Raw genomic sequence first — 25,202 nt, forward strand, 5'->3', positions numbered from 1 at the left:
AGCCACAGCCACCTGGCTGAGCCACTCCCAGATTCCTGACCTTCAGAAACTGAGATGTTAAATGTTTATTGATTTAAGATACTAAGGTTTGGGGTGATTCATTAGATAGCAGCAGGTGACTAACACAATAATGGTGGCCCTTCAAGTCATTCAAGGATTTTCTTTTTAAATTACTCATCTTCTAACATATATAACTTATCATTTAAGACTTAAACATTGTCGGGACTTCCCTGGTGGCACAGTGGTTAAGAATCCGCCTGCCAATGCAGGGGACACGGGTTCGAGCCCTGCTCTGGGAAGATCCCACATGCCACGGAGCAACTAAGTCCGTGTGCCACAACTACTGAGCCCACGTGCCACAACTACTGAAGCCCACGTGCCTGTGCGGGAGTAGTTACACCATGGAAATAGGCAAGAACCACACGTCAGGGTTCCCCCACCTCCCCGGAAAGTTGTTGGAGCCCATGCTCTGCAACAAGAGAAACCACTGCAATGAGAAGCCTGCCCACCACAATGAAGAGTAGCCCCCCACTCGATGCCAACTAGGGAAAGCCCGCACACAGCAACGAAGACCCAACGCAGCCAAAATTAATTAATTAATTAATTAATTAATTAATTATTTAAAAAGAGGAATGCTTTTTAAAAAAAAAAAGACTTAAACATTGTCACACACAGAAGAAAATTTGCCTAACAAAGATGAATCAAGTGTAGAATCAAAAACTCATGGCAACTAAAAGATAGGGAAAAAAAATTTTACAAATATTATGAATAAGATGATAAAATGAGGTACAATTTCCCTAGCAGTAAACTAAAGTAAGTAGGCAGGCAACCACCTGAAAAACAGAAAACAGTAACAGTTAAATGAGGACTGAAAGAGATTGTGCAGAAGACTCCTGCTTTTCACCACAAGCTCCCATCTACTTGGTTTCTTACCATGTTCACCTATATCTTCGAAAGAAATAAAAATAGTAAACTGAATCTACTCACTTGCCACTGTTGGCCAGCTGCCTGAAATCCTTCACTGTCATGGCTTTTTTCTGGATGTTGTATTGAGTGAACAGTCCTGACTGCCCTGTGACCATCTGCTGAATTGGCGCTGGAATAAGCAAATTGTCAATGTCATCATAGCACTGCCTTGGCTTCCACTCCTTAGGAGGAATCACCTAAAAGTAAAATAATAAAAGATTATTTGGAAAACATTCCAGGTAGTTATTTAGCTTTCCTATTCCAACAGAATACAAGTGAAGAATTTCTCAGCATTTATACGACAAATGTGTAAAAGAACTGTGAAGATTCACATTAAAGGAAATGCTTGCATTCTCCCAAATATTCACCTTACTGACATGACTTTTTTAAAACAGCAAAATTTACTGAGTACTCACTATACAAAATACTGTACTTGTATTAACTTATTTTTTAGTGGCTACTGTTAACCTCTCTATTTTAAAGGTAAAATTGAGAGACACACAAAAGTAAAATAACTTGCTAGAGTTCAAGTGCTGTTTATAGTACCATGAGAAAAATAAGTATTGGTTTAGTTGATATCGTTTCTTTAAACACCTCTCACACAATATGGCAAATCAGAGTGGTGTGCAAGTAAATGTTTAACCAACAACTTTCTGGGGAGGTGGGGGAACCCTGATTTGTGGTTTTTGCCTATTTCCATGGTGTAACTACTCCCGCCATGGCCAATTTGAGCTTACCAATGTGATGTCACTGAACATGGGGTTGGAAAAGATGTGCACTCTCAATTCTCATGTGCCTGTATGAAGTAGCTCAGCACACCACTGCTTTTCCATAATATTTCAACACTTAATTACTAACAATGAAAAGATCATCAACAGTAAAACCAAAAATACATATTCATATGATCAAAAATTAGAAGGAACAAAGTTATGAATTGAGTCATGGTTTATAGCTGGAATTTATCCACCTTTAGAAGTTATCCTAATTTTTAGGAACAAACTTCTTTTAAAAACTTAATTGCAAAATATAGATAGCACACATACAGAAAATATATAATCACAAATATGTAGCTTTGTGAGTTATTATAAAGCAAACACCAGAGTATCCACTGCTCAGGTGTGAGAAGTAAGATACTGCTGGCACCCCAGAGGTCCTGGTACCCTTTTCCAAATACATCCCTCTCTTACTCAAAAGGTGGTCACTATCATGGCACTTACGCTATTAATCTCCTTGCTGGGCTTTATAGTTTTATGTCTGTGTGTAAACCCTAACAACAGTTTTTTAAATGTACAGAAACATAAGCATCCATATATACATACATTCTTTATCTTTTATATTTTACTCAATATTTTTGTGAGATTCAAATATGATGACCTAGGTAACTGAAGTTCATTGACTTTCATTCCTACTTAGTATGCCTTCGTATAAATATTTATTTGTAAGGGTGACTACTTGGTGGTCACTTGTTTTTTTCTAATTATTGGCAACTGCAAACAACACTATTAATATTGCTGTATGCATCTTCTGCTGCATGTGGGCACATGGTTCTCTAAAATACACACACGCACATACCCTCCTAACAGTGAAACTACTGGGACATAGGATACGTACAGATCAAATTTAATCGTTATTACCAAACTTTTGCCAAAGTGGTTGTACCATTTCACACTCCTGCCAGCAATGTGTGAAAGTTCCTGTCGCTCCACATCTTCATCATCACTTTGCATTGTTGACCGTTTAAATTTTAGTCTTTCTGGAAGGTGTGTAATGGTACTCAGGTGTGGATTTTATTTGCATTTTCTGATAACTAAAGAAATCTCTTCATATGTTCACTGACCCTACAGATATCCTCTTTCATAAAGTGCTTATTCAAGCCTCTTGCTCATTTTACTATTGCACTGTCAGTCTTTTTCTTATTAACGTATAGAGATTCTGTATATAGGCTGGTTATTCTTAGATGAATGTTGTGTGTGTGTGTGTGTGTGTGTGTGTATTTGCAAATATCTATATGTATGTGTGTGTACATATATCAAATATCTTCTCTTACCCTGTAACTTTCCCTTCAACCTTCTAAACTGTATATTTTGATAAACATAAGTTCTTAACTTTAATATAATCCAATTTCTTCATTTTTTGCCTTGATCTTCTGTTTAAAATATATATATTTTCCTACTCTAGGGCATGAATACATTCTATTTTGTTTTCTAAGAGTTTTAAGGTTTTGTCTTTCACATTTTATCTACACTGCACCTGCAACTGGCTTTTGTGAAAGGTTTAAGTCAAGCTTCATCAGATGAGAAAACCTGAAGTCGGGGAAGGAGTGACTTGGCCAGTGTTATACAGCTGATAAACGACTCTATTAATTCAAAAAAGAGGTGGGGGGAGCAGTCAAGTCTAAAATTAATTTAATTTTCATCAGCAATATGGCAATATTATACATTTTATTTTCTCCAAGGTATGTTAGCTTAAAATGAGACACATACTCAGTATTTTAAAAAGCATACGGACAATCGCACCAAATGGATATGGATAAACATACTACATTGTCTTGATCACATATTGAATGGGGAGAGGGCAGTATTTGAGAGTGTTATAAATACTAACTTTTTCTTCATCAGAAATAAATGTGAGTATTCCAAAATATAAAACATAGATTTATTCAGGCTCCTGTTTAGAAATATATCTACAATCAAAATCAATAATGTTTAGAGTTAAATATTTTCCTGTGTTGTGAAAAACAAGGCAGTTGTTCACCCCAAAAAATTTTGAACGAAATTTTCTTCTCTAAAGTTAAAGAAGGAATACATTTACAAAACTCTAAATATTACCTTTGTGAATATTTTGTGCATGTGTTCATTTACTTCAGTTAAAATGTTCAGACAGAACATTAAAAATCTGTAAGTTCAGGTCTATGACAAAAATCTTATTTTTTAACTATAATTTTAAATCTTAACACATCAGATTTTCTTACATAGGAATCGTAAGCACACCATACTTAGGACTTTATATATATATATTTATATATATATATATTTCATATTACCATTTCCCCGACCCCAGCCTGGGCCCTATACCAGCAAAAATTGTCCAGCTAAAATCTGTATTTGCACTACTTATCCTGAAATATGTTGCTATTACTACCATCTACCAACTGAGAAAGGAGCAGGAGGAGGAAGGGCAGTGCTTCTTACACTCTTTCTTCACCTTTGGGCACAGATAGCTATCTGCACCCTCCAGGCTACTTGTGAAGCTCTGTATTATGCATAACCTCAGGCCCAGAACAGGCTACGTCCAGAACACTGCTGCCGAAGAATTTAGCCATTGCTCATATAATAATGCTTCATCATAAGCTTTCTCCACAAAAACAGTACAAGTTTTACATTTAAGGACACTGTCACTTTTCACTTTCGCAACTGGACTACCAACTTTGTAGACAGAAAGTCAGGGTGTCAAACCTCTCACTCTGGAAAAAAAAAGTTAAATCTAAAGTATAAATCTAAAAAATGTTATCAACCAGACTACCCTGATGGCGCAGTGGTTAAGAATCCGCCTGCCAATGCAGGGGACACGGGTTCGATCCCTAGTCCAGGAAGATCCCACATGCCGCGGAGCAACTAAGCCCCTGCGCCACAGCTACTGAGCCTGCGCTCTACAGCCCGCGAGCCACAACTACTGAGCCCGCAAGCCACAACTACTGAGCCCACGTGCCTCAAGCTCATGCTCCACAACAAGAGAAGCCACCGCAATGAGACGCCCGCACACCACAATGAAAAGCAGCCCCCACTCGCGGCAACCAGAGAAAGCCCGCGCACAGCAACGAAGACCGAACACAGCCAAATATAAATAAATTAATTAATTGATTTTTTTAAAATGTTATCAAGCAAGACAGACTGTAATCTGAGGCCAAAGTCACTACTATTGGAACTTCTCAACCACTTTCTTCAAATCATAAATTAAGACCAATTCATTAAATGGTGCATCAACAAAGAATTTCATAGGTGGTTCTGGTCCCCAGGGCTAGCCCTCAAAGTAAACTAGCAACATTAATGCAGTTTTTATCTTTACAATTTGATTTGATTTGGTGTAGTTTTATACATTTGCTATTGCTGTAACTTCCAGAAAAGGAAGGAAATCAGGTGAAACTGGGTCCGTGTGACTTGATGTAAAAGATGGCAAAAATGATTAGGAATAAAACAGTTTATTGTATTCCTAGTATAAGTAAAAGGAAATTACCACAAGATTGAATAAGTAAAAGGAAATTACCACAAGATTGAATAAATGAGGAAATTACCACAAGATTGAATAAATGAGGAAATTACCACAAGATTGAATAACTCCAGCTTTGTCAATGAGTCTCACTTAAAAAAAAAAAAGTCTGGACTCAGGTGTGTCTGGTTTAACATTCAGAAAACTAACTGTAGTTCTCATTAATGTCATTCTGTCAGAGAACACCCAAGGCAGCACAGGTGTCCTCTGTGTGCCTGCAGCTCCCTTGTGAGGCTAGTTGCTGCTTCCTCTTCTAAGGTTACTAAACGTGCCCCCGACCACAGAACATTCACTAATCCCAGTGGAACACAGTAAGATATATGTTTTCAGGCAACAAAAGAGGGAGAACAACAGGACAAAGGGCTGCATTCAGAGCCCAGAGAAGAGGACAGTCACCATAACACCCCTCTGCCCAAATAAAGCCCAAAACCTTGCTAACCGGTTCATTTTAAGTTTATGATCAAAATTCTGTGTGTCAAATGATTCTGAAATATCATTCTCTTCAACTTAAGCATGATTTTTTTCCTCCTCAAAGACAACCCGGAAATGTTAAGGTTCCAAAAATGAGATCTTTAAGAGCGAACCTAATGAAAAGATTAAGGATAGCTCATCTGAGAAATTCACTATAAACCTTTATCTTCCTTTTCTCTCTCACCCACCCCTAATCAACTTTCACTCAACTTAATATCCCCAAATTTTAAACCTTTTCTAGGAGTGACTTGAACCATACATATCAAAGAACAGACTTCAAGGCAGAGATGTCAGAATAGTCCAAGGTTACAAGCAGCTGCGTCCAGATGCAGGAGGAGGACTTGAGCACCAACCCCTGCAGTTCTGCAAGTTCTCTCCGAGGCTACTGTCTGCTCTCAATGCTACTGGACCTTCCACGGAGATGGGGTTCCAAGGAGGACCCGTGACGAGCCACAGTAGAGAAGGCTCTGCTGGGGCTCAGGAATTTATGTGGTGATGCCAACAAGTCTACAGAAACCCAGATTATAAACTTAACATTTAGAACAATAACAAAACGAAGCAAGTATCAATAAAATCTATTCTTGAGGAAAATTTTAAATTGAAATAGATTTCCACTATAGAAAGATACACCTATCTCAGGTTAAATTCAAATCTAGGCAATCTCTCTTTCAAAGCTCTAACTCTGGGCTTATGGGGGCAACCCTGCAACGCAGTCCTCAGCGCCTTAGGAACCACCCTTATGTCCCTGAGCACATCACAACTACCCCTGACAAGACTCCCTGCTTCTGCTCTGCCTCCCCCTCAAATTCATTCTTCATGTAGAAGCCAGTGTGATCTTATCAAAATAATGTCACAAAAATAACAAATAAACAAACAAGCAGCCACCATATCCTCCTCTCCTCTACTTTAAGCCTATCAATGCTTCCCACTGCATTAACTGCATTAATGGATTAACAAGAACAAAGATTTTGCAAATGTCTTCCTTTGGAAGAAACAAGTTTCTTGTTTCTTGTTCTTCTTGAAATCAAGAAGACTAAGCATAACTGAAAGGCCAAGTGATCATTTTCTGGCTTGAAAGATCTGAGGATAATCACCTTTGCAAGACCCGCTCGATGGGCTCCTTTAGACTCCATGTATGCGAGGTATTTGTTGAACTCCCGGAATTCCTCCATGCAGGGTCTGAAGGTCATGATCTTACAGCTGGGGTTGAGCGGACTCTCCACCTCGGCCACCTCCATGATGGCTGGGGCAGTCTCTGCAGAGAAGATGATGCGGGCATCAGTGCTGAGTTATTGGGTGGTGAGGTCAGTGGTCATTTCTCCCAAATAGCAGGTAAGCTCCCCCAGCAAAAACTCTTTTAGTTACTTAACCATTCCCTTCTACCACCCTGTTAGGGAGACTCCCTCATCTCTCCCCAGACTCCTGAAAAGAAAAACTGCCTCTAGTTACTCCTCCTCCCAAGCTCCTATTCCTGGCATTAAATCACTGACCTAATTATATTGCTCTCCTCCTCAGAGTCCTTCCTAGAAAGAATGAATTTTCTAGGGACTTCCCTGGTGGCACAGTGGTTAAGAATCCACCTGCCAACGCAGGGGACACAGGTTCGATCCCTGGTCCGGGAAGATTCCCACACGCCGAGGAGCAACTAAGCCCGTGCGCCACAACTACTGAGCCCACGTGCCACAGCTACTGAAGCCCGTGTGCCTAGAGCCCGTCCTCCGCAACAAGAGAAGCTACTGCAATGAGAAGCTCGTTCACTGCAACAAAGAGCAGCCCCCGCTTGCCGCAACTAGAGAAAGCCCGCGCGCAGCAACGAAGACCCAATGCAGCCAAAAATTAATTAATTAATTAATTAATTTTTTTAAAAAAGAATAAATTTTCTAACTTTGCAAGTTTACAGAAGGTGGTGTTCCTATGCACCAGCTCTGAAACAGACTCTCATCCATGCACCTGTATAAAGGCCTGGTGCTGGCTGAGAGGTTAATGGACAATATTCCACATCCCCAGCACAGGGCTTACTCAGGTGCGCTTCTACTCGTCGTGACATGCTTCCCTATAATAACCTACAAACTACTGTGTCCGCAAAACCACCGGACACCAGGCTAAAGTACTGGAGACACAGAAAGGGGTAAGGTTGTCTTCCAAGCTCACGGTTTAGAGGCCGAACAAACTTCAATACAAAACTATACACAGGAAGGAGTTATTGACTTCACCTGAGTTACTCAGAAATGACTTCCCCAGAAAGAGGCAGAGTTAAGCCATATGAGAAGATGCAGAAGTTTGCCAGATGAGAGAAAGAACGCTTTACGTGGTGAAAGTATTTGGAAGTTTGCAGGGATGGAGAGGGGAGGTTAGTTTGTCTGGAGCTTAGAAAGAAAAGATTATACAGGAGATCAAAGTAGAAACATAGGCAGCAGTAGTGCTGCGAAAACACAAACTTAATCCTGCTGTCGATGAACAGCATGATTCCTTCCACAAACATCTATTGAACACCTACTGTGTGCCAGGCATAGGGAATGCCAAGGTGATAAGGAGCATGGGCAGGCATGCGTGCCTCAGGAAGGAGTCCAGCCCCATCCCACTTCCAGACGCAGCAACACTGCCTGGCATCCAACAGCTCAGGCAGCAAATCCTCTCAGAACAAAGCTTTCCTTGTCTCGTCTTTTTATAATCAATTTAATCTGCTTGACAAAAAGAGAAGTTGGGAAGGGATGGGGTAGATAAAGGGGAAAACATGCAAGGGGATAATAAGAAGTTTAAACAGATCAGGACTACAGATGATGTGATCAGCATTTACTGAAGGTTTAAATGAGCGTCTATCTCACAAAGTGCATGTGAGGAGGGAATTCCCTGGTGGTCGAGTGGTTAGGATTAGATGCTTTCACTCTGGGGCCCCAGGTTTGATCCCTGGTTGGGGAACTAAGATCTCACAAGCCATGCAGCGCGGCCAAAAACAAAAAACAAAAAAACAAAGTGCATGCAAGGAAAATGAGGTACATCAAAATTAAACCCTGCCAACCCTTCAGGAATTTATAAATTTGAAAATACTCTGTGGGGAGATATATTAATACACAACAGAAAATATTCTGTATTCTCCCTGCCTCAGAAAGGGGGCATGCAAATTAAAAACCTTGCACTCTGGGCTTCCCTGGTGGCGCAGTGGTTGAGAATCTGCCTGCCAATGCAGGGGACACGGGTTCAAGCCCTGGTCTGGGAAGATCCCACATTCCCCGGAGCAACTAAGCCCGTGCACCACAACTACTGAGCCTGTGCGTCTGGAGCCTGTGCTCCGCAACAAGAGAGGCCGCGATAGTGAGAGGCCCGCGCACCGCGATGAAGAGTGGCCCCCGCTTGCCGCAACTAGAGAAAGCCCGCGCACAGAAACGAAGACCCAACACAGCCATAAATAAATAAATAAAAAACAAATACTTTAAAAAAAAAAAAAAAAAAAACTTGCACTCACCAGCCACTTCCCTTCAGGTGCACATGCCCAAATCCATGGGCTGCAGGATAAAAGTCTCACCTCTATACAGGATACACATAACCCTCTAGAAGCATCCAGATCAGGCCCTTGCAAGAACTATCATGGCCTCGTCCACCGCCACAGCCTGCATTACACTGTATGCTCCAATAATACTCATTGATTTTTGCTTCTCTAAACAAGTACAGCTCTCTAGGCCTTTGCCCAAATTATTCTCTCCTGTTGGAGCAGCCTTTACCTGTTTCCTCACCTTTCAAACTCCTGTCCACTATGGAGATTCCCAACCCTCTGCAGCAGGCCTAGGTGAGCCACCCTGTGTTTCTCGACCTCCCTCTCTGCATTTCTCTTACATCAGCTGCCTGTCCCAATGGCACCTGCAACCAAACACTGAAGTCCAAGCTACTCAAGGGAAAGGCAGGACCTCCATCTCTTTAACCCCTGGCGTCCCATCTGGTACCCAGCCTGGCTCATAATATCTGCTGCAATAACTATTTGCTAACTGAATGAAGGAATAAATGCCAAAATGTCATTGAAGTATTTACATTAAATGATACCAAATGCAGGAAAAAGGAAAGCATTGGCCCCAAACATGGAAAAGTTACTTAGAAAACAGATTCATTTGACCAGTTATATTACCAGAGTAATAGAATATAAAAATCTGAGCAGTGAGAAAGGGGAAGAAGTCCCCAGAGCACCTCTTAGAAACATCTGGTACATGGAAGGCAGCCTTACTTTCCCACGGCTGAAGAACAAGGGCGGCCTGCCTCTTTCTCTAGGCAAAGGGCTTGAGAAGCCACTAAAGAAAATTTGGAAATTCAGCTGGTCATTCAACAACAAAGTACTGAGTGCCTGACTGGTGGGTGGACATTCAGAAAGGAATGAAACAAAACCCTAACAGCAGTGGAGTGAAACAGACAATAAATAATAAGTGCTATGAAGAAGTAAACCAGGGTAGGGGCACAGAGTGCAAGAGGAGGGGTAGCTGCTTCACACGGGGTGGGCAAGGGAAGCCTTTCAGAGGCCTGAAGGAGGAAATAAACCATGGGATATCTGGAAGAAGAGCATCTGAGGCTGAGCCAACAGGAAGGAGCCTCTTGGGCTCTTCAAAGAACAGCAAGAAGTGAGTGTGGTAAGCAAGGGAGAGAATGGTAAGAGAGGACATGGGGCGTGGGGTGAGAGGGGAGAAAAGGGGTTTGGTTTTTACTCTAAATGAGATAGAAGTAAACTTGAGCTTCTTCCCCCTCTTGTACATCATGTTCTAACATGTGTTTCCCACCAAGGGGATGACATGGCTTTCTAAGGTAACTGTTCTGGAGAATGTTAAGCAGAGAAGTGAGCTGACTCATCCTTCTGGCTGTTATATCAAAAAAGGACAAGGCTAGAAGCATGGAGGCAATTTACACAAATCCAGGCAAACTAAAATGGTGACTTAGACCCGGGGTGGGCAGTGAGAAGTGGTCAGATTGCGGCTCTCTTCTGAACAAAATTTTGTGATAGAAGTGAGAAACAGAGGAGTCAAGATTTTGGTCTAAAAAACAGAACAATGGCTCTGATAAGAAACTGAAGCAGGGGCTTCCCTGGTGGCACAGTAGTGAAGAATCCGCCTGCCAATGCAGGGGACACGGGTTCGAGCCCAGGTCAGGGAAGATCCCACATGCCGCGGAGCAACTAATTTCATGTGCCACAACTACTGAGCCTGTGCTCTAGAGCCTGCGAGCCACAACTACTCAAGCCCGCGCGCCTAGAGCCCGTGCTCCACAACAAGAGAAGCCACCGCAATGAGAAGCCCGCACACCACAGCGAAGAGTAGCCCCCGTTCGCCGCAACTAGAGAAAGTCCACACACAGCAACAAAGACCCAATGCAGCCAAAAAATAAATAATATTTTTTTTGAAAAGAAGAAAAACAAGCAATGAGGCTGTTAAGATATGCAGCAAATACATAACAATCAGAATTAAACCCTCACCCTTGATCTAGCTTGCTAACTCATCTGAGAAGTAAACTTTGCCTCTTCCTAACGTCACTACTTCCTTGATTACACAAAGCCAGTTCTACCTCCAAATCAGGTACATTTACTAAAGACCTAGATAGCTTATATTTAGACCTTTTCAATCTATAAAGTTAATATATGATCATGATAAAATTTAAAACATCAAAGTATCTTAAGATTTAGTGTTAATCCCACCACCCAAATCTTTGCCAATATGACAGGCAAAAAAGTCTGGTGCAAAGTTTCATTTCTTTGATTACTAGTGATATTGATCATTTTTGGACATTTATAACCATTTTCATTTCATTTTGGGGTTGCCTACATACCCTTAAAAGTTAGTTTATAAATTTTCAGTTCCTTGAGTTTTTCCTAATCCACCTTTATCATTATTAAACTTAATCATGTTGCTAGGATCAAATTCCCAGCCCCGCTTCTCTCTCTTTTACCTTTATTTCTCTGAGCCAAGCAGAAAAGAAGGTTTAAAGTGCTCTTGCAACAATGTTTCCTAGTTGGAGAAAGACATATTTTGCAAGAAACATCTCTATGATTTTCTACTGAAGGTGATGCAATAGACATTTTTTTTTAATGCTACGCCTCTTTACAGACTGAGTCCCCAAAGTGAGTGACAACAATATCTGTGATAACTTTGTTATTTTGCCTCTACAGAGCTGGCCTTCAATGTTTTCGAGACCACTCAAACCAAATAATCATATTTATAGTAAGTACCCTAAGAACTTTTTTAATGAACTAAAGATCTTTTTCATTAAGTGGAAACAAAAACAAAAACTCTAACACTAATTCATACTTAAACAACTCACCCAAGCCTCTTTCCTGAAAAATTTTACCTTATCATGAAGGGAAAACATCTACTCTCCTTATTCTAATAATATATCTCTATTTGGTAATAAAAAAGAAACTAAGGCTGAGGCCTTCCTGCTAAATGTCAATCTATAGCCTATATTGCTTTCCTTATATACACCTGTATTTCTGACCTGTGTCCTGTTGTTTAAACAATTTCTGTGAGAAGAGTAAAAACTGATGGCTCTCACCATGGGAGTATTAGTTTCTTAGACAATGCCTGCCACAGAACTGGTCTACACTGAAGAGGACAGTTGAGGATCTACTATAAAGCACAGCCCCCTGGGAGATACAGCACTCACCAGTTAAGCAGATAATGCACTTGGTTAGAAAGAAAAGGAACCGAGGGACAAATACCAGCTGGGCTAGTGTTCGAAGAGAACTCTGTTCCCGCCTCCCCCTGGCTCCTCATGAGGACTTACCCAAACTCTGGAGGCCATCCTTTCCAGTCCTCACTTACTTCTCCTTTCCTACAGTGAGATTTTAAAAAGAAATTGAGCAGCCAAGGCCTGGACAGAGCAGGTGCTACTACCCTGCTCTACTCCAGTCCCTGTGAGCCAGGTTCACCGGAGGGAGGGCCTAGGCCCTACCTGAGGCAGCTGGAAGTCTGGCCTTTCAGTTCCACCACTGCAGCTCACCCAGCTTGGTTTCACAGGGAGCTAAGTAAGCGTTTTCTTTGCAGGCAACCTTGGTGAGGCATTGTTATGGGTTGAATTGTGTCCCCCAAAAAACATGTCAAAAACTAAACCCTGGGCTTCCCTGGTGGCGCAGTGGTTGAGAATCTGCATGCCAATGCAGGGGACACGGGTTTGAGCCCTGGTCTGGGAAGATCCCACATGCCGTGGAGCAACTAGGCCCATGAGCCACAACTACTGAGCCTGCACGTCTGGAGCTTGTGCTCCGCAACAAGAGAGGCCGCGACAGTGAGAGGCCCGTGCACTGCGATGAAGAGTGGCCCCCACTCGCCGCAACTAGAGAAAGCCCTCGCACAGAAACAAAGACCCAACACAGCCAAAAATAAATTTAAAAAAAAAACAAAAAAAAACTAACCCCCAATACCTGTGAATGTGACCTTATTTGGAAACTGGGTCTTTGTACATATAATCAAGTCAAGAGAGGTCAAACTCGATTAGGGTGGACCCTAGTCCAACATGACTTTGGTGTCTCCTTATAAAAGGGGAGGAGACTCAAAAACAAATTTATGGTAACCAAAGGGGAAACACAGGGGGGAGGGATAAATCAAGAGCTTGGGATTAACATACACATACCACTATATATAAGATAGATAACCAACAAAGACCTACTGCACAGAACAGGGAACTCTATTCGATATTCTGTAATAACCTATATGAGAAAAGAATGTGAAAAAGAATGAATATATGTATATGTATAACCGAATCACTTTGCTGTATACCTGAAACTAACACAACATTATAAATCAACTATAATCCAATAAAATTTTTTTTACAAAGGTGGGAGGGGAGACAGACCCAGAGGGAAGAACACCACGTAAAGATGAAGGCAGATTGAAGCCATGCAGCTGCAAACCAAGGGATGTCAGCAAGCACAACCAGCCAAGAGAAATCACAGAACAGATTCTTCCCAGATCCTTTAGAGCACGCATGGCCCTTCTGTCACCTTGATTTTGGCCTTCTAGCCTTCAGAACCGCGACTGAATAAATCTCTCTCGTTTTGAGCCATATGAGTTTGTGGTCATTTATTACAGCAGCCCTACCAACAAAGACCAGCATCAAAGGCCAGACTGGAGGGAAAGAAGTAGAGACGGCAACATTCTCCAACCCCAGTTTTATCAATAGCAAAGCTCATAATACTCCGGCCTTCCATTTGACTCCTTCATCTTTCTCAATTGGTTCTAGACTTGGGTGGGAAAGGGAGGTGGCAAGCCTCTACATCGGCCATTAGCATCCCTAACCAGGTACAGAACCACAACAAGAGCATTTGGCTTTAAAGGCTGCTCTTTCCTGTCATCTAAGGACCCCACAGGCCTGGGGCCCTAAGTTAGAAAGCAAGACAGCAAAGAAAAGCTCTCGGTATGACGTACTGAGAAGGACACACCACCACGTATATGGCTATTCCTGCCAAAAATGTATGTAACCTAAATCTAATCACAAGGAAAAGGCTAAATTAAGTGACATTCTTAAAAATAAGTGGTTTGTACTCTTCAAAAATGTCAGGGTCATCAAAGACAAAGAATGAAAAACAGTTCCAGATTAAAAGATTAATGTAGTATGTGATCCTCAGATCATGGACCAAAAAACAAAAAATTTTTTCTCTTCTCTTTTTTTTTTTTTTTTAAGCGACTTAATGGTATTTTTTTTGAATTTTTGAATTTTATTTACTTTTTTATACAGCAGGTTCTTATTAGTTATCTATTATTTTTATTTTTTTATACTGCAGGTCCTTGTTAGTCATCACTTTTATACACATCAGTGTATACATGTCAATCCCTATCTCCCAATTCATCCCACCCCCACCCCCACCCCCACCCCCACCCCCTGCCGCTTTCCCCCCTTGGTGTCCATACATTTGTTCTCTACATCTGTGTCTCAACTTCTGCTCGGTTCATCTGTACCATTTTTCTACGTTCCACACACATGCGTTAATATACGATATTTGTTTTTCTCTTTCTGACTTACTTCACTCTGTATGACAGTCTCTAGGATCCATCCACGTCTCAACAAATGACCCAATTTCGTTCCTTTTTATGGCTGAGTAATATTCTATTGTATATATGTGCCACACCTTCTTTATCCATTCATCTGTCGATGGGCATTTAGGCTGCTTCCATGACCTGGCTATTGTAAATAGTGCTGCAATGAACATTGGGGTGCATGTGTCTTTTTGAATTATGGTTTTCTCTGGGTATATGCCCAGTAGTGGGATTGCTGGATCATATGGTAATTCTATTTTTAGTTTTTTAAGGAACCTCCATACTGTTCTCCATAGTGGCTGTATCACCTTACATTCCCACCAACAGTGCAAGACGGTTCCCTTTTCTCTACACCCTTCTTCTCTTTTACTACAAAGAATATTTGTGGGACAAATGGTGAAATTTGAGTAAGATTGGTAGATGAGATAATAGAACTGTGTCAAGGTTAATTTCTTGATCTTGATAACTGCACTGTGGTTAGAGAATATTCTTGTTTTTAGGAAATATATGATGATGTATTTACAGGTAGAGGGGTATTACAAGTTACTTTCATACGGTTCAGAGAACAATATGTGTATACACACATACACACACACAGAGTAACAGAGAGAAAGTGAGAGTGAGAAAATGATGAGCATGGAACAACTCTAATATTTGGAAAATCTAGATGAAGTGTATGGGAATAACTTTGTCTTTTGGCAAGTTTTCTGTTATTCTGAATTTATTTCAAAATAAGAAGTTTAAAAAATAACAACTAACAGGAGTCAGGTCAAAAGGACATAGGAACACTTTGGGAGGCAGAAGGTAGCCATGGTGGCCCCATGCAGCATGATAGAGCCTGACTGGGATGAAAAGGACATTCGTGCAAACACAGCAGCAGCAGTGAGAACGTGGATACATACTAACTGGTAATGGGAGCCAAGATTCTCACTGTCGGAGAACGGGGTTCACAAATAAAAACAGGGAGGAACTAGAGTTAACTTATGGCACTAGGAGGGAATTTAGAGGTACTGGTATAAACTCACAGTGTGTGTGTGTGTTATGTGCATATATGTATATGTACATGTATATGTACAGATAATTCCTTAGCTCTGCCCACTGAGAGGCTTGGAGAGCAGTAACACCCCAGTAGCAATGATCCCTCAAATCTCTGTCGCTAAATACTACCATTCTCCACTAAAAGGAACCAGGGCTTCTTGGATAAAAGTCTGATTCCATGGCAGGGGAAGAAAAACTACAAGGTGGGCCTGGAATATCTTGCGCTAGAAAGTAAGGAAATACTCAAAAGAACAATGGGGACATGTCGAAAGGACAGAAAAGCCAACTTGAAGGGACTTCCACGGGCTAAATCTGGGGGAACTGAGCATAAAAATAATTGATAATAATAGACTATAATCAACTAAATAAAGCAAGAAACCATGAGTCTGTAGTGAAATAAATACACTAAAATATTTTTAAACCTGTAAGTCTATAATATTCCTTAAAAAAAAAAAAAAAGATCAATCACCATTGGAATACATCAACATAATACTCCAAAGATTTAAGATAAAAGGAAGGGGGACTTCCCTGGTGGTGCAATGGTTAAGAATCCACCTGCCAATGCAGGGGACACAGGTTCGAGCCCTGGTCTGGGAAGATTCCACATGCCGCAGAGCAACTAAGCCCGTGCGCCACAACTACTGAGCCTGTGCTCTAGAGTCCGTGAGCCACAACTACTAAGCCCGCATGCCCCAACTACTGAAGCCCACACGCCTAGAGCCCATGTTCTGCAGCAAGAGAAGCCACTGCAATGAGAAGCCCACACACCACAACGAAGAGTAGCTCCCACTCACTGCAACTAGAGAAAGCCCGCGCGCAGCAACAAAGACCCAAAGCAGCCAAAAGTAAAATAATAAAAAAGTAAAATAAAATAAAAGGAAGGAATCAAGCCCTTGTCTTTCCTGAACAAATGATATTTTAGGTGAGGAGGAGAATCTGTGACCTCAAAATATGTCACTTTGGCATGTGAATTCTTTTGAGCTGAAGGCAATCAAGACCCAGCAGAGTCAAGAAAAACTTTTACCTATCCCTTAACTACCTGAAGAATTTAGATAGGGAGCCTGGGTCAGAAAGAGAGCTATTACCAGAGATAGCTTTTTATCTGAAAGACCTACCTGTACAACAGGGCAAACATCGACTATCAAACATCCGCTCTTCTTATTATCCAGTGAATTACGCTCCTCACCTTTGAAGCCCCAGGCCCCTGTCCCATTCCTTAGCTCAAGATGGCATATGAGCCTCAACTGCCCAACCTGCCCTTGGGTCTCATATACTTGGGGCTCCTGTACATATGAAATTAAATCTAGTATTTTTCAAAATTGTTATCTGCCTGCCAATGCAGGGGACACGGGTTTGAGCCCTGGCCCGGGAAGATCCCACATGCCACGGAGCAACTAAGCCCGTGCTCCACAACTACTGAGCCCGTGTGCCGCAACTACTGAGCCCGTGTGCCGCAACTACTGAAGCATGCATGTCTAAAGCCCATGCTCCACAACAAGAAAAGACACTGCAATGAGAAGCTTGCACACCGCAACAAAGAGTAGCCCCCGCTCGCCGCAATGAGAGAAAAGCCCAGGCACAGCAACAAAGACCCAACGCAGGCAAAAATAAAATAAATAAATTTCTAAAAAATAATTTAAAAAAATAAAATAAAATAAAAGGCATAAATTAGGGACTTCCCTGGTGGTCCCGTGGGCCACCGCTCTCCCAATGCAGGGGGCCTGGGTTCAATCCCTGGTCGGGGAACTAGATGCCACATGCATGCCGCAACTAAGAGTCTGCATGCCACAACTGAAGATCCCACATGCTGCAACTAAGACCCAGCACAGCCTAAATAAATAAATAATAAAAGGCATAAATTAGAACACTGAACTTTTTGGATTCAATACTCAGACTTTTTTTTTCTGTCTGCCCTGTTACTTTCAACTTACAATGTTCAATGGCTGAGTATCAGAGTTCCTTTATCACCAATCAGATTCCACTAAGTAGGCAATTATTAGAAAATGGATGGGTGGGGGGGAGGCAAACTTCCATTCTGTTGTAGCTTGTGCAACATAATAACCACCTAATTGTTAGAAATCCTATTATCCTTTTCCCTTGGGATGAAGTTTCCATTCATCACTATCAATACAATGACCAGAGACTTCCCTGGTGGTCCAGTGGGTAAGACTTGGCACTCCCAATGCAAGGGGCCCGGGTTCGATCCCTGGTGGGGGAACTAGATCCCGCATGCATGCTGCAACTAAGAAGTCCGCATGCCGTGGTGAGGATCCTGTGTGCTGCAACTAAGACAGGCACAGTCAAAATAAATAAATATTAAAAAAAAAAATAGGGCTTCCCTGGTGGCGCAGTGGTTGAGAATCTGCCTGCCAATGCAGGGGACAAGGGTTCGAGCCCTGGTCCGGGAAGATCCCACATGCCGCGGAGCAACTGGGCCCGTGAGCCACAACTACTGAGCCTGTGTGTCTGGAGCCTATGCTCCGCAACAAGAGAGGCCGCGATAGTGAGAGGCCCGCACACCGCGATGAAGAGTGGCCCCCGCTCGCCGCAACTAGAGAAAGCCCTCACACAGAAACAAAGACCCAACACAGCTAAAAATAATAAATAAATAATAAATAAATAAATTTATTTTAAAATATATATATATATATATGAAGACCAGTAACCATGTTGCTTAATTAGGCCATGCCCAAATCCTTAGGTGGAAGCACTAGACAAAACAAAAGGTTACGGTAACAAATGACAGTTACTCCACTTTCTAGCAATTCAGCTAAACTGACATCACAGTGGTAATATCAACCAAAGAAAATGGCATCTTATACAAAATTACCATCACAATGGGAGTTGAACTAAATCATTTGGTATATTCTTTCAAATTGTGACTGTCTTCACTTAAGAGGCAACCAAGTAAAGAGGCAAGACCCGACCTTAAAGTCAAACCAGTCAGATTCTAATCCCTCCCACATGCCTCCTACACTTAATAGCTGCAGGGCATCAAGAAAATTACTTAAACAAGCCTGATTCCCCATCAGTCAAATGAGATAACACTACCTCCTCTACAGCACTATGATGGGGACTCAATAAGTTGCTAAATATAACACTTTAGCACACTGCCAGGCTATAGTAGGCACAGATGTTGGCTTTTAAAAAACAAACAAACAAAAAAAAACCTATTCAAATTAAATCTCTTCTATTAGCTTCTTCCCCACTGCCTACAGACATGCTCAAATCTCTCCCATATAATTCTTAAAGGCTCCCTGTACACCATGGCCCCTCCTACATAGACCTCAGCTACAGCCTTCAGCCTTCTTTACCCAACCCTCACAGACAAAACCCAACACAGAATAGCCTACACTCATTTTATCTGCTTCATCTATTCAATTTTCAATCCCACTGCAATCTGACATCTCCATGCACCAGTGCATTGAAATCATTCTGGAAAGGGTTGCCAGTGACTTTCCAATTGCTATATCCAATATGTTGTTCTTAATCCTCTTACCAACCTCTCTGCAGTCTTTATAACTGGACAAGTCCTCTCCTGCCACAGCTTCTGGGGATGGTGGGACATACACCATCCCCTTCTCACTCTCTCATCGTCACTCCACTTTCTGGAACTCCTTTCCATGCTCCTCTTCAGCCAAACCCCTCACTATTGATAGACTGCAAGGTTCTTTCTGTGGTTGTCTTCCCTCTACACCAGACACAGACATTATGGGAGGGTTCATCCACATTGGCCTCAACTGTCCTTACCAATGCCTCAGAAATACACAGCAGGGCTTCCCTGGTGGCACAGTGGTTAAGAATCCGCCTGCCAATGCAGGGGACACGGGTTCAAGCCCTGGTCCAGGAAGATCCCACATGCCGCAGAGCAACTAAGCCTGTGCGCCACAACTACTGAGCCTGCACTCTAGAGACCTCGACCCACAACTACTGAAGCCTGCGTGCCTAGAGCCCGTGCTCGGCAACAAGAGAAGCCACCGCCCTGCGCACCGCAACAAAGAGTAGCCCCCGCTCACCACAACTAGAGAAAGCCCACACGCAGCAACGAAGACCCAACGCAGCCAAAAATAAATTAAATAAATAAATAAATAAATTTTTAAAAATCATATTAAAAAGCTGTTAATGAGATTTAAAAAAAAAATAAAAAGAAATACACAGCAAGAACCTCTCTCCCCTGAATCCAAGTCCAGTAAATCGAAGTGCCTACTGGGCACAGCCATTCAGAGATGCTTCTCACACTCAACAGAGACAAAACTGAATCTAAAGCTTAACAGGGATAAAAAGGAATCTTTCCTCCAAAATCTACTTCTCTATCCCAGAGTCTCCATCCTGGTTCATTCAATCCATCCATAGTCTTGCTTGTCTTTTTGTGACCAACACTGACCGGCACTAATCCTCAAAGAGCTTATGTGTAAGAGGGAATACACAGGTGGTTATGATACCACAGGCCAGGTGCTGCAATAAAGAGAAGCACAGAGCACCATGAGAGCCTTTAGTAGTACAAGAACAGTGGGATCCAACCTTAAAGAGTGTAAAGGGAAGGGAGAAGGAAGAACATCTCCTACACAAGCCCTGCCCTCCACTGCAAGGACCACATCAGAATCCGAGGAGCCATCCTGAGCCCTCCCCCACTCTCCACTTCCATGTGGATGCCAACTGTTGTCTATTCAACTTCCTGAACATCTTTCATATCCATTCTCTAATCTCCATTCCCAATGTTACTATCCTAAGTCAAGCTTTGGTCCTTTCTTTCTTAAACTACTCCAAGAGTCTTTGCTGATTTACATACCTTTTGATTTTCCCCTCAATTCTCTTCTATACACTATAAAAAATACAGAACAAACTTTCAAAGCACAAAATTGATCACGCCATCCCTATTTTAAACCCTTTAATAGCTCAGAACCATTTCAGCATGAAAACCATGATCCAGGTCTTGTCTTCTCCCCCAGCCTCAAAGAGCCCTTTAGCCTACTTGAAACCTTTGCTTCATTCTAACCAAAGTTCCCATGGATACCAGGCTATTTCCCTCCTTTGCTGTACTGTATACAGACATGCATCATGTGTATGACATTAATGAGTACTTCCTGTGAGCTAGACATCTACAAAGTGCATTACTGTGCACTTTCCTATTTAAACCCTAAAGTAACTCCACTGAGAGTGATCATGAATATCTCTAATTCACCAATGATGGAAATTAAAATGCTTGCCCCAGATCCCATAGTAAGAGCTGAGGATGTGACCTGAGCCTTACCTAAAATTCTATTACCATATTCATAACTACTATGCTATTTCCTTGGCCTTTCCTCCGTTGGCAATCTGGCAAAAACCTATCTTTCAAAGTTTACCTCAAGTATAAACTGCATTATGAAGCCTTTCCCGACAACACTCCTCACCAAATACCAATGTCATTTTTTTTAATGCTCTCCTCATTCTCACTCAATATCCGCAGTCAATTGCCATTCTTCCTGGATTCTGCATTTGCAAATTCACCTATTTGCTAAAATTTATAACCCCAAAATCAATGATTGCAGCACTTGTATGGTTATTCACAAACACGCATGGAGTGGTGAAATATGTGAATCACCCTACATGCATGTTCATCCAGCTGAAGTCAAACAAGGCAATGATTTGCCTTCTTGTTTCAGCCCTCATACTGTAAACAAGTATCCTTTTTGCAGTCTATTTATTGCCAGTGTTTTTTGCATTTTTTTGTGCTTCTTTTTGGTGATTTAGCTGCTTAAACGAGCCCCCAAGCACAAGTTCCTAAATGCAAGAAAGCTATTATGTGCTTTATGATGAAAATACATGTTACATAGCTTCATTCAGTTATCAGTTACATTGTTGGCATGAGTTCACTGTTTCTTTTTTTCTTTTTTGTTTTTTTATAAATTTATTTATTTTTGGCTCTGCTGGGTCTTCATTTTGGTGTGCGGTTTCTCACTGCGGTGGCTTCTCTTGTTGCGGAGCACAGGCTCTAGGCACGTGGGCTTCAGTAGTTGTGGCACGTGGGCTCAGTAGTTGTGGCTCCCGGGCTCTAGAGTGCAGGCTCAGTAGTTGTGACACACGGGCTTAGGTGCTTAGTTGCATGTGGGATCTTCCCGGACCAGGGCTCAAACCCGTGTCCCCTGCATTGGCAGGTGGATTCTTAACCACTGCGCCACCAGGGAAGCCCTAGTTCACTGTTAATGAATGAATAATTACATATTAAATAAGGTGTCTTTAAACAGAAGCACACATAACACAAGATCAATATACCACCTTGACAAGCGTTGACAAGCATTGTGATCAAAGACGCATAGGAATCTAACCTATATTTCCCCTAGGAGCAATGGTTCAGAATTCACTAATTCAGTATTCACAGTGACTTTATAGAACATAACTACCACAAATAATGAGAATTGACTGTACCTAAGCCCTTTTAATTAGATCATTCAGAAAAAGCCCCTACCTACCCCCCCAGCCCATGGAAGCCATTCTCCTCCCTTCCCCTCAAGAATTTCTCCCACCTACAGCAGTGAGCCAGGCAGCCAATCCTGCAGACCACAGCTGACCTGTGCTAGATCAATCACTCCCCCAGGAACTCAGAAGTGGGGAACAGAGGAAGCCATGAGGGGCTGTGGCAGCCACTGTCTTCCTTGGGCATTAAGAGAAAGGAGATGAGCAGAGAGAAGGGGAGGTGGGTGGGGAGAAAGAGAGAGAAAGATTGATTTTAGAGGGGAAAAAAGAAAGGGAAGAAACCAAGCCTGAGTCACCCAGGCATAATGTAAGTCATAAGGTAAATGCCTGAAGAGTCTGCATCTTCAAGAGACTGCAGGGTCTGGGGCTTCCCTGGTGGCGCAGTGGTTGAGAATCCGCCTGCCAATGCAGGGGACATGGGTTCGAGCCCTGGTCTGGAATGATCCCACATGCCGTGGAGCAACTAAGCCCGTGTGCCACAACTACTGGGCCTGTGCTCTAGAGCCCGTGAGCCACAACTACTGAGCCTGTGTGCTGCAACTACCGAAGCCCGCATGCCTAGAGCCTGTGCTCCGCAACAAGAGAAGCCACCACAATGAGAAGCCCGCGCACCACAACGAAGAGTAGCCCCTGCTCGCTGCAATTAGAGAAAGCCCGTGGGCAGCAACAAAGCCCCAACACAGCCAAAAATAAATAAATAAAATAAATAAATTTATTAAAAAAAAAAAAAAGAGACTGCAGGGTCTGGAGACTTGAAATCTACATTGCAACAGGCACTCCAGATATGATTTAAATTCTTCCAATAGGAAGACAGTTGAATTCAGAACTGGGCAGAGTGGGGAAAGAGGTGGAAACCCACGAGGCATCCTTTTTGTTGGAACAGATCTAGCATAGGTAGTCTGGATCTTTAACAGTTCTGGCATGATTCCTGACCCCTAGATCACAACTTAGATAGTGAGTCCATGGAACAAACAAATGCAGCAGCAACTTCCTGCTCCCCAGATCTCAGCCAAGGTGCTATGATCCTGTACCCTGATTCTTCAGTTTTCTATTTGTGGCAGAAATGGCAGTTCCCAAGGCAGGCCCACCAGCAATGGTGTTTTGGGAGATATCCCAGGAGATAGGTCCCTGGGGTCCCAGCCAAGAACCTGTTCTCCAACCTTCAACAACTCCAGTATCAAATCTCTTTCTGGGTAAGTTAACCAGGGACGTGTCCACTGTCTGTAATCGAATCATGACTGATAAAATTATCAAATATAAACTAATTAACGGTGAGTAGAAAAGAACCTGGTATACAAATAATCAGTTCCTTGTGTATCTTAATGAAATTAAGCCAAATTACTCAAAATTCATTTTGTAGTAATTGAGTAAAATTACTAACTGAGCCATTTAACAAACTAGCCAGCCACTACAGCTACTTTCCCTTACTGGTCTAGCATAGTAGAAGCTCTCAATAGCCTTTTGCTTAACCAATTCACCAAATACTAACGCAATGTCTGTGAAAAACGTCACTGCTGCCCACAACATAGGCGAGGCTAGTAGGCTATACCTATTGTGTCTAAGTATCAGCTGAAATGCATGCTTAGCAATCAACAGTGCTTATTTCCAATCCAGTTTATGCAAACAGTGCCATTATGTGATGTGATTAAATATTATTTAAGTAGATGAAGTCTGAATACAAAAATGTTACTGTTTCTACAAAATTTAAGTTAAATATTTTGGAAAAATCCAGTATAGATAAGATGATTTAAAAAAAAAAAAAAAGTGCCAAATGAAGTGTGGGAACTGCAGTAGTAAAAAGTTAGGGGGTAAAGGGATTTGTAAAATCTAGAAGGATTCTGGCTCATATTATTTCAAGTGTCTAAACTCTCACTTTAAAAAAAACAGAAACTGAGAGTGGTACATGCTATGTTGGGAGTGTATTGCTTATGCAAAAGAGGAAATGCAGGACTCGAACCTTTACTCAAAGAAAAGGCTTTATCTTACAACAAAACATGAGCAAATGAATGTATATTTATGTTTTAAGTAGAAATAAAATAATAGATGTATCTTTCTTTCCGATTTACATCTTTAAAATAAAAACTACTCAAGAACTTTTGGAAAAACTACTCTATGCCTTTATAATACAGGCATAAAAATAATGCAATGTCAACATTTGTCAAAATATTTCCTTGTGGCTAAACAGAGCTATTTCCCTTGTCTGTTCCACAGTGCCAAGCCCTCCATCCCTGACTTAGGAGAAAGTCAAATCAATAAGGGAACTTAACTTGAGTTAAAGAAAAACACAAAGCTCTGTAGGTTTACTCTTATACTTGATGCTATTGTAAATAGTATTTCTTTAACTTCTGCTTTAGAAATAATTTGAAATTTACAGAAAAACTGCAGGAATAGAAAAATAAAAAACAAAAAAAGCCCTGTTACACTTAACCCAGATTCATCAAAGTAGTATTTTACCCTATTTGCTTTATCAATTTGTGTTCTCTTTCTCTCCACATACTCACACATACATGTAATTTTTCTGAGCCATTTGAGAGTAAGTTGCATATATCGTGGCCCTTTACCCTAAAAACTTTAGTGTGTGTTTCCTAAGAATAGAGGTCTTCTCTTACACACAGACACAAGAGTTTTCAACTCCAATAAGTTTAACATAGATACAATACTTATATCTAATTTCTGTGTTCCAATTTTGTCAAGTGACCCAATAATATCTGTTATAGCATTTTTTCCCCCCAGTAGGGAATTCAGTCTAGGATTAGGTATTGCGTGTAGCTGTCATTTCTCTTTAGTATTCTTAAAACTGGAATATTTCCTGAATCTCTTTTTGTCTTCAATGACATTGTCATTTTTGAAGAATACAGTCACTTTTACATTTAAACACTTAAACATTTAAACAGAACATTTAATTGTTTTAAATACAACATTTCTTATTTTGGTGTATTGTTTTCTTTTGTTGCTGGTATATTAAAATGTAATTAACTTTTTTTTTTTTTTTTGTCTGCGTTGGGT

General features: G+C 41.5%; 1 protein-coding gene across 14 annotated transcripts in view; it reads right to left on the reverse strand.

Moving 5' to 3' along the window:
* The window catches only part of KDM4C (lysine demethylase 4C), a 443,948-nt gene that overhangs the window by 373,610 nt on the left and 45,136 nt on the right, over positions 1-25,202 (reverse strand). For all 14 annotated transcript variants that reach the window (XM_082404367.1, XM_082404366.1, XM_082404370.1 and 11 more), the window contains 2 exons: positions 6,798-6,958; positions 988-1,163 (listed from right to left, as the gene is read on the reverse strand). In XM_082404367.1, the coding sequence (XP_082260493.1) occupies positions 988-1,163; positions 6,798-6,941 (320 nt within the window). In that variant the 5' untranslated portion in view covers positions 6,942-6,958. The remainder of the gene's footprint in view (positions 1-987; positions 1,164-6,797; positions 6,959-25,202) is intronic.

This window comes from Balaenoptera borealis (genome assembly GCF_965194805.1).
Source record: "Balaenoptera borealis genome assembly, chromosome: 8".
NCBI classification, from domain to species: Eukaryota; Metazoa; Chordata; class Mammalia; order Artiodactyla; family Balaenopteridae; genus Balaenoptera; species Balaenoptera borealis.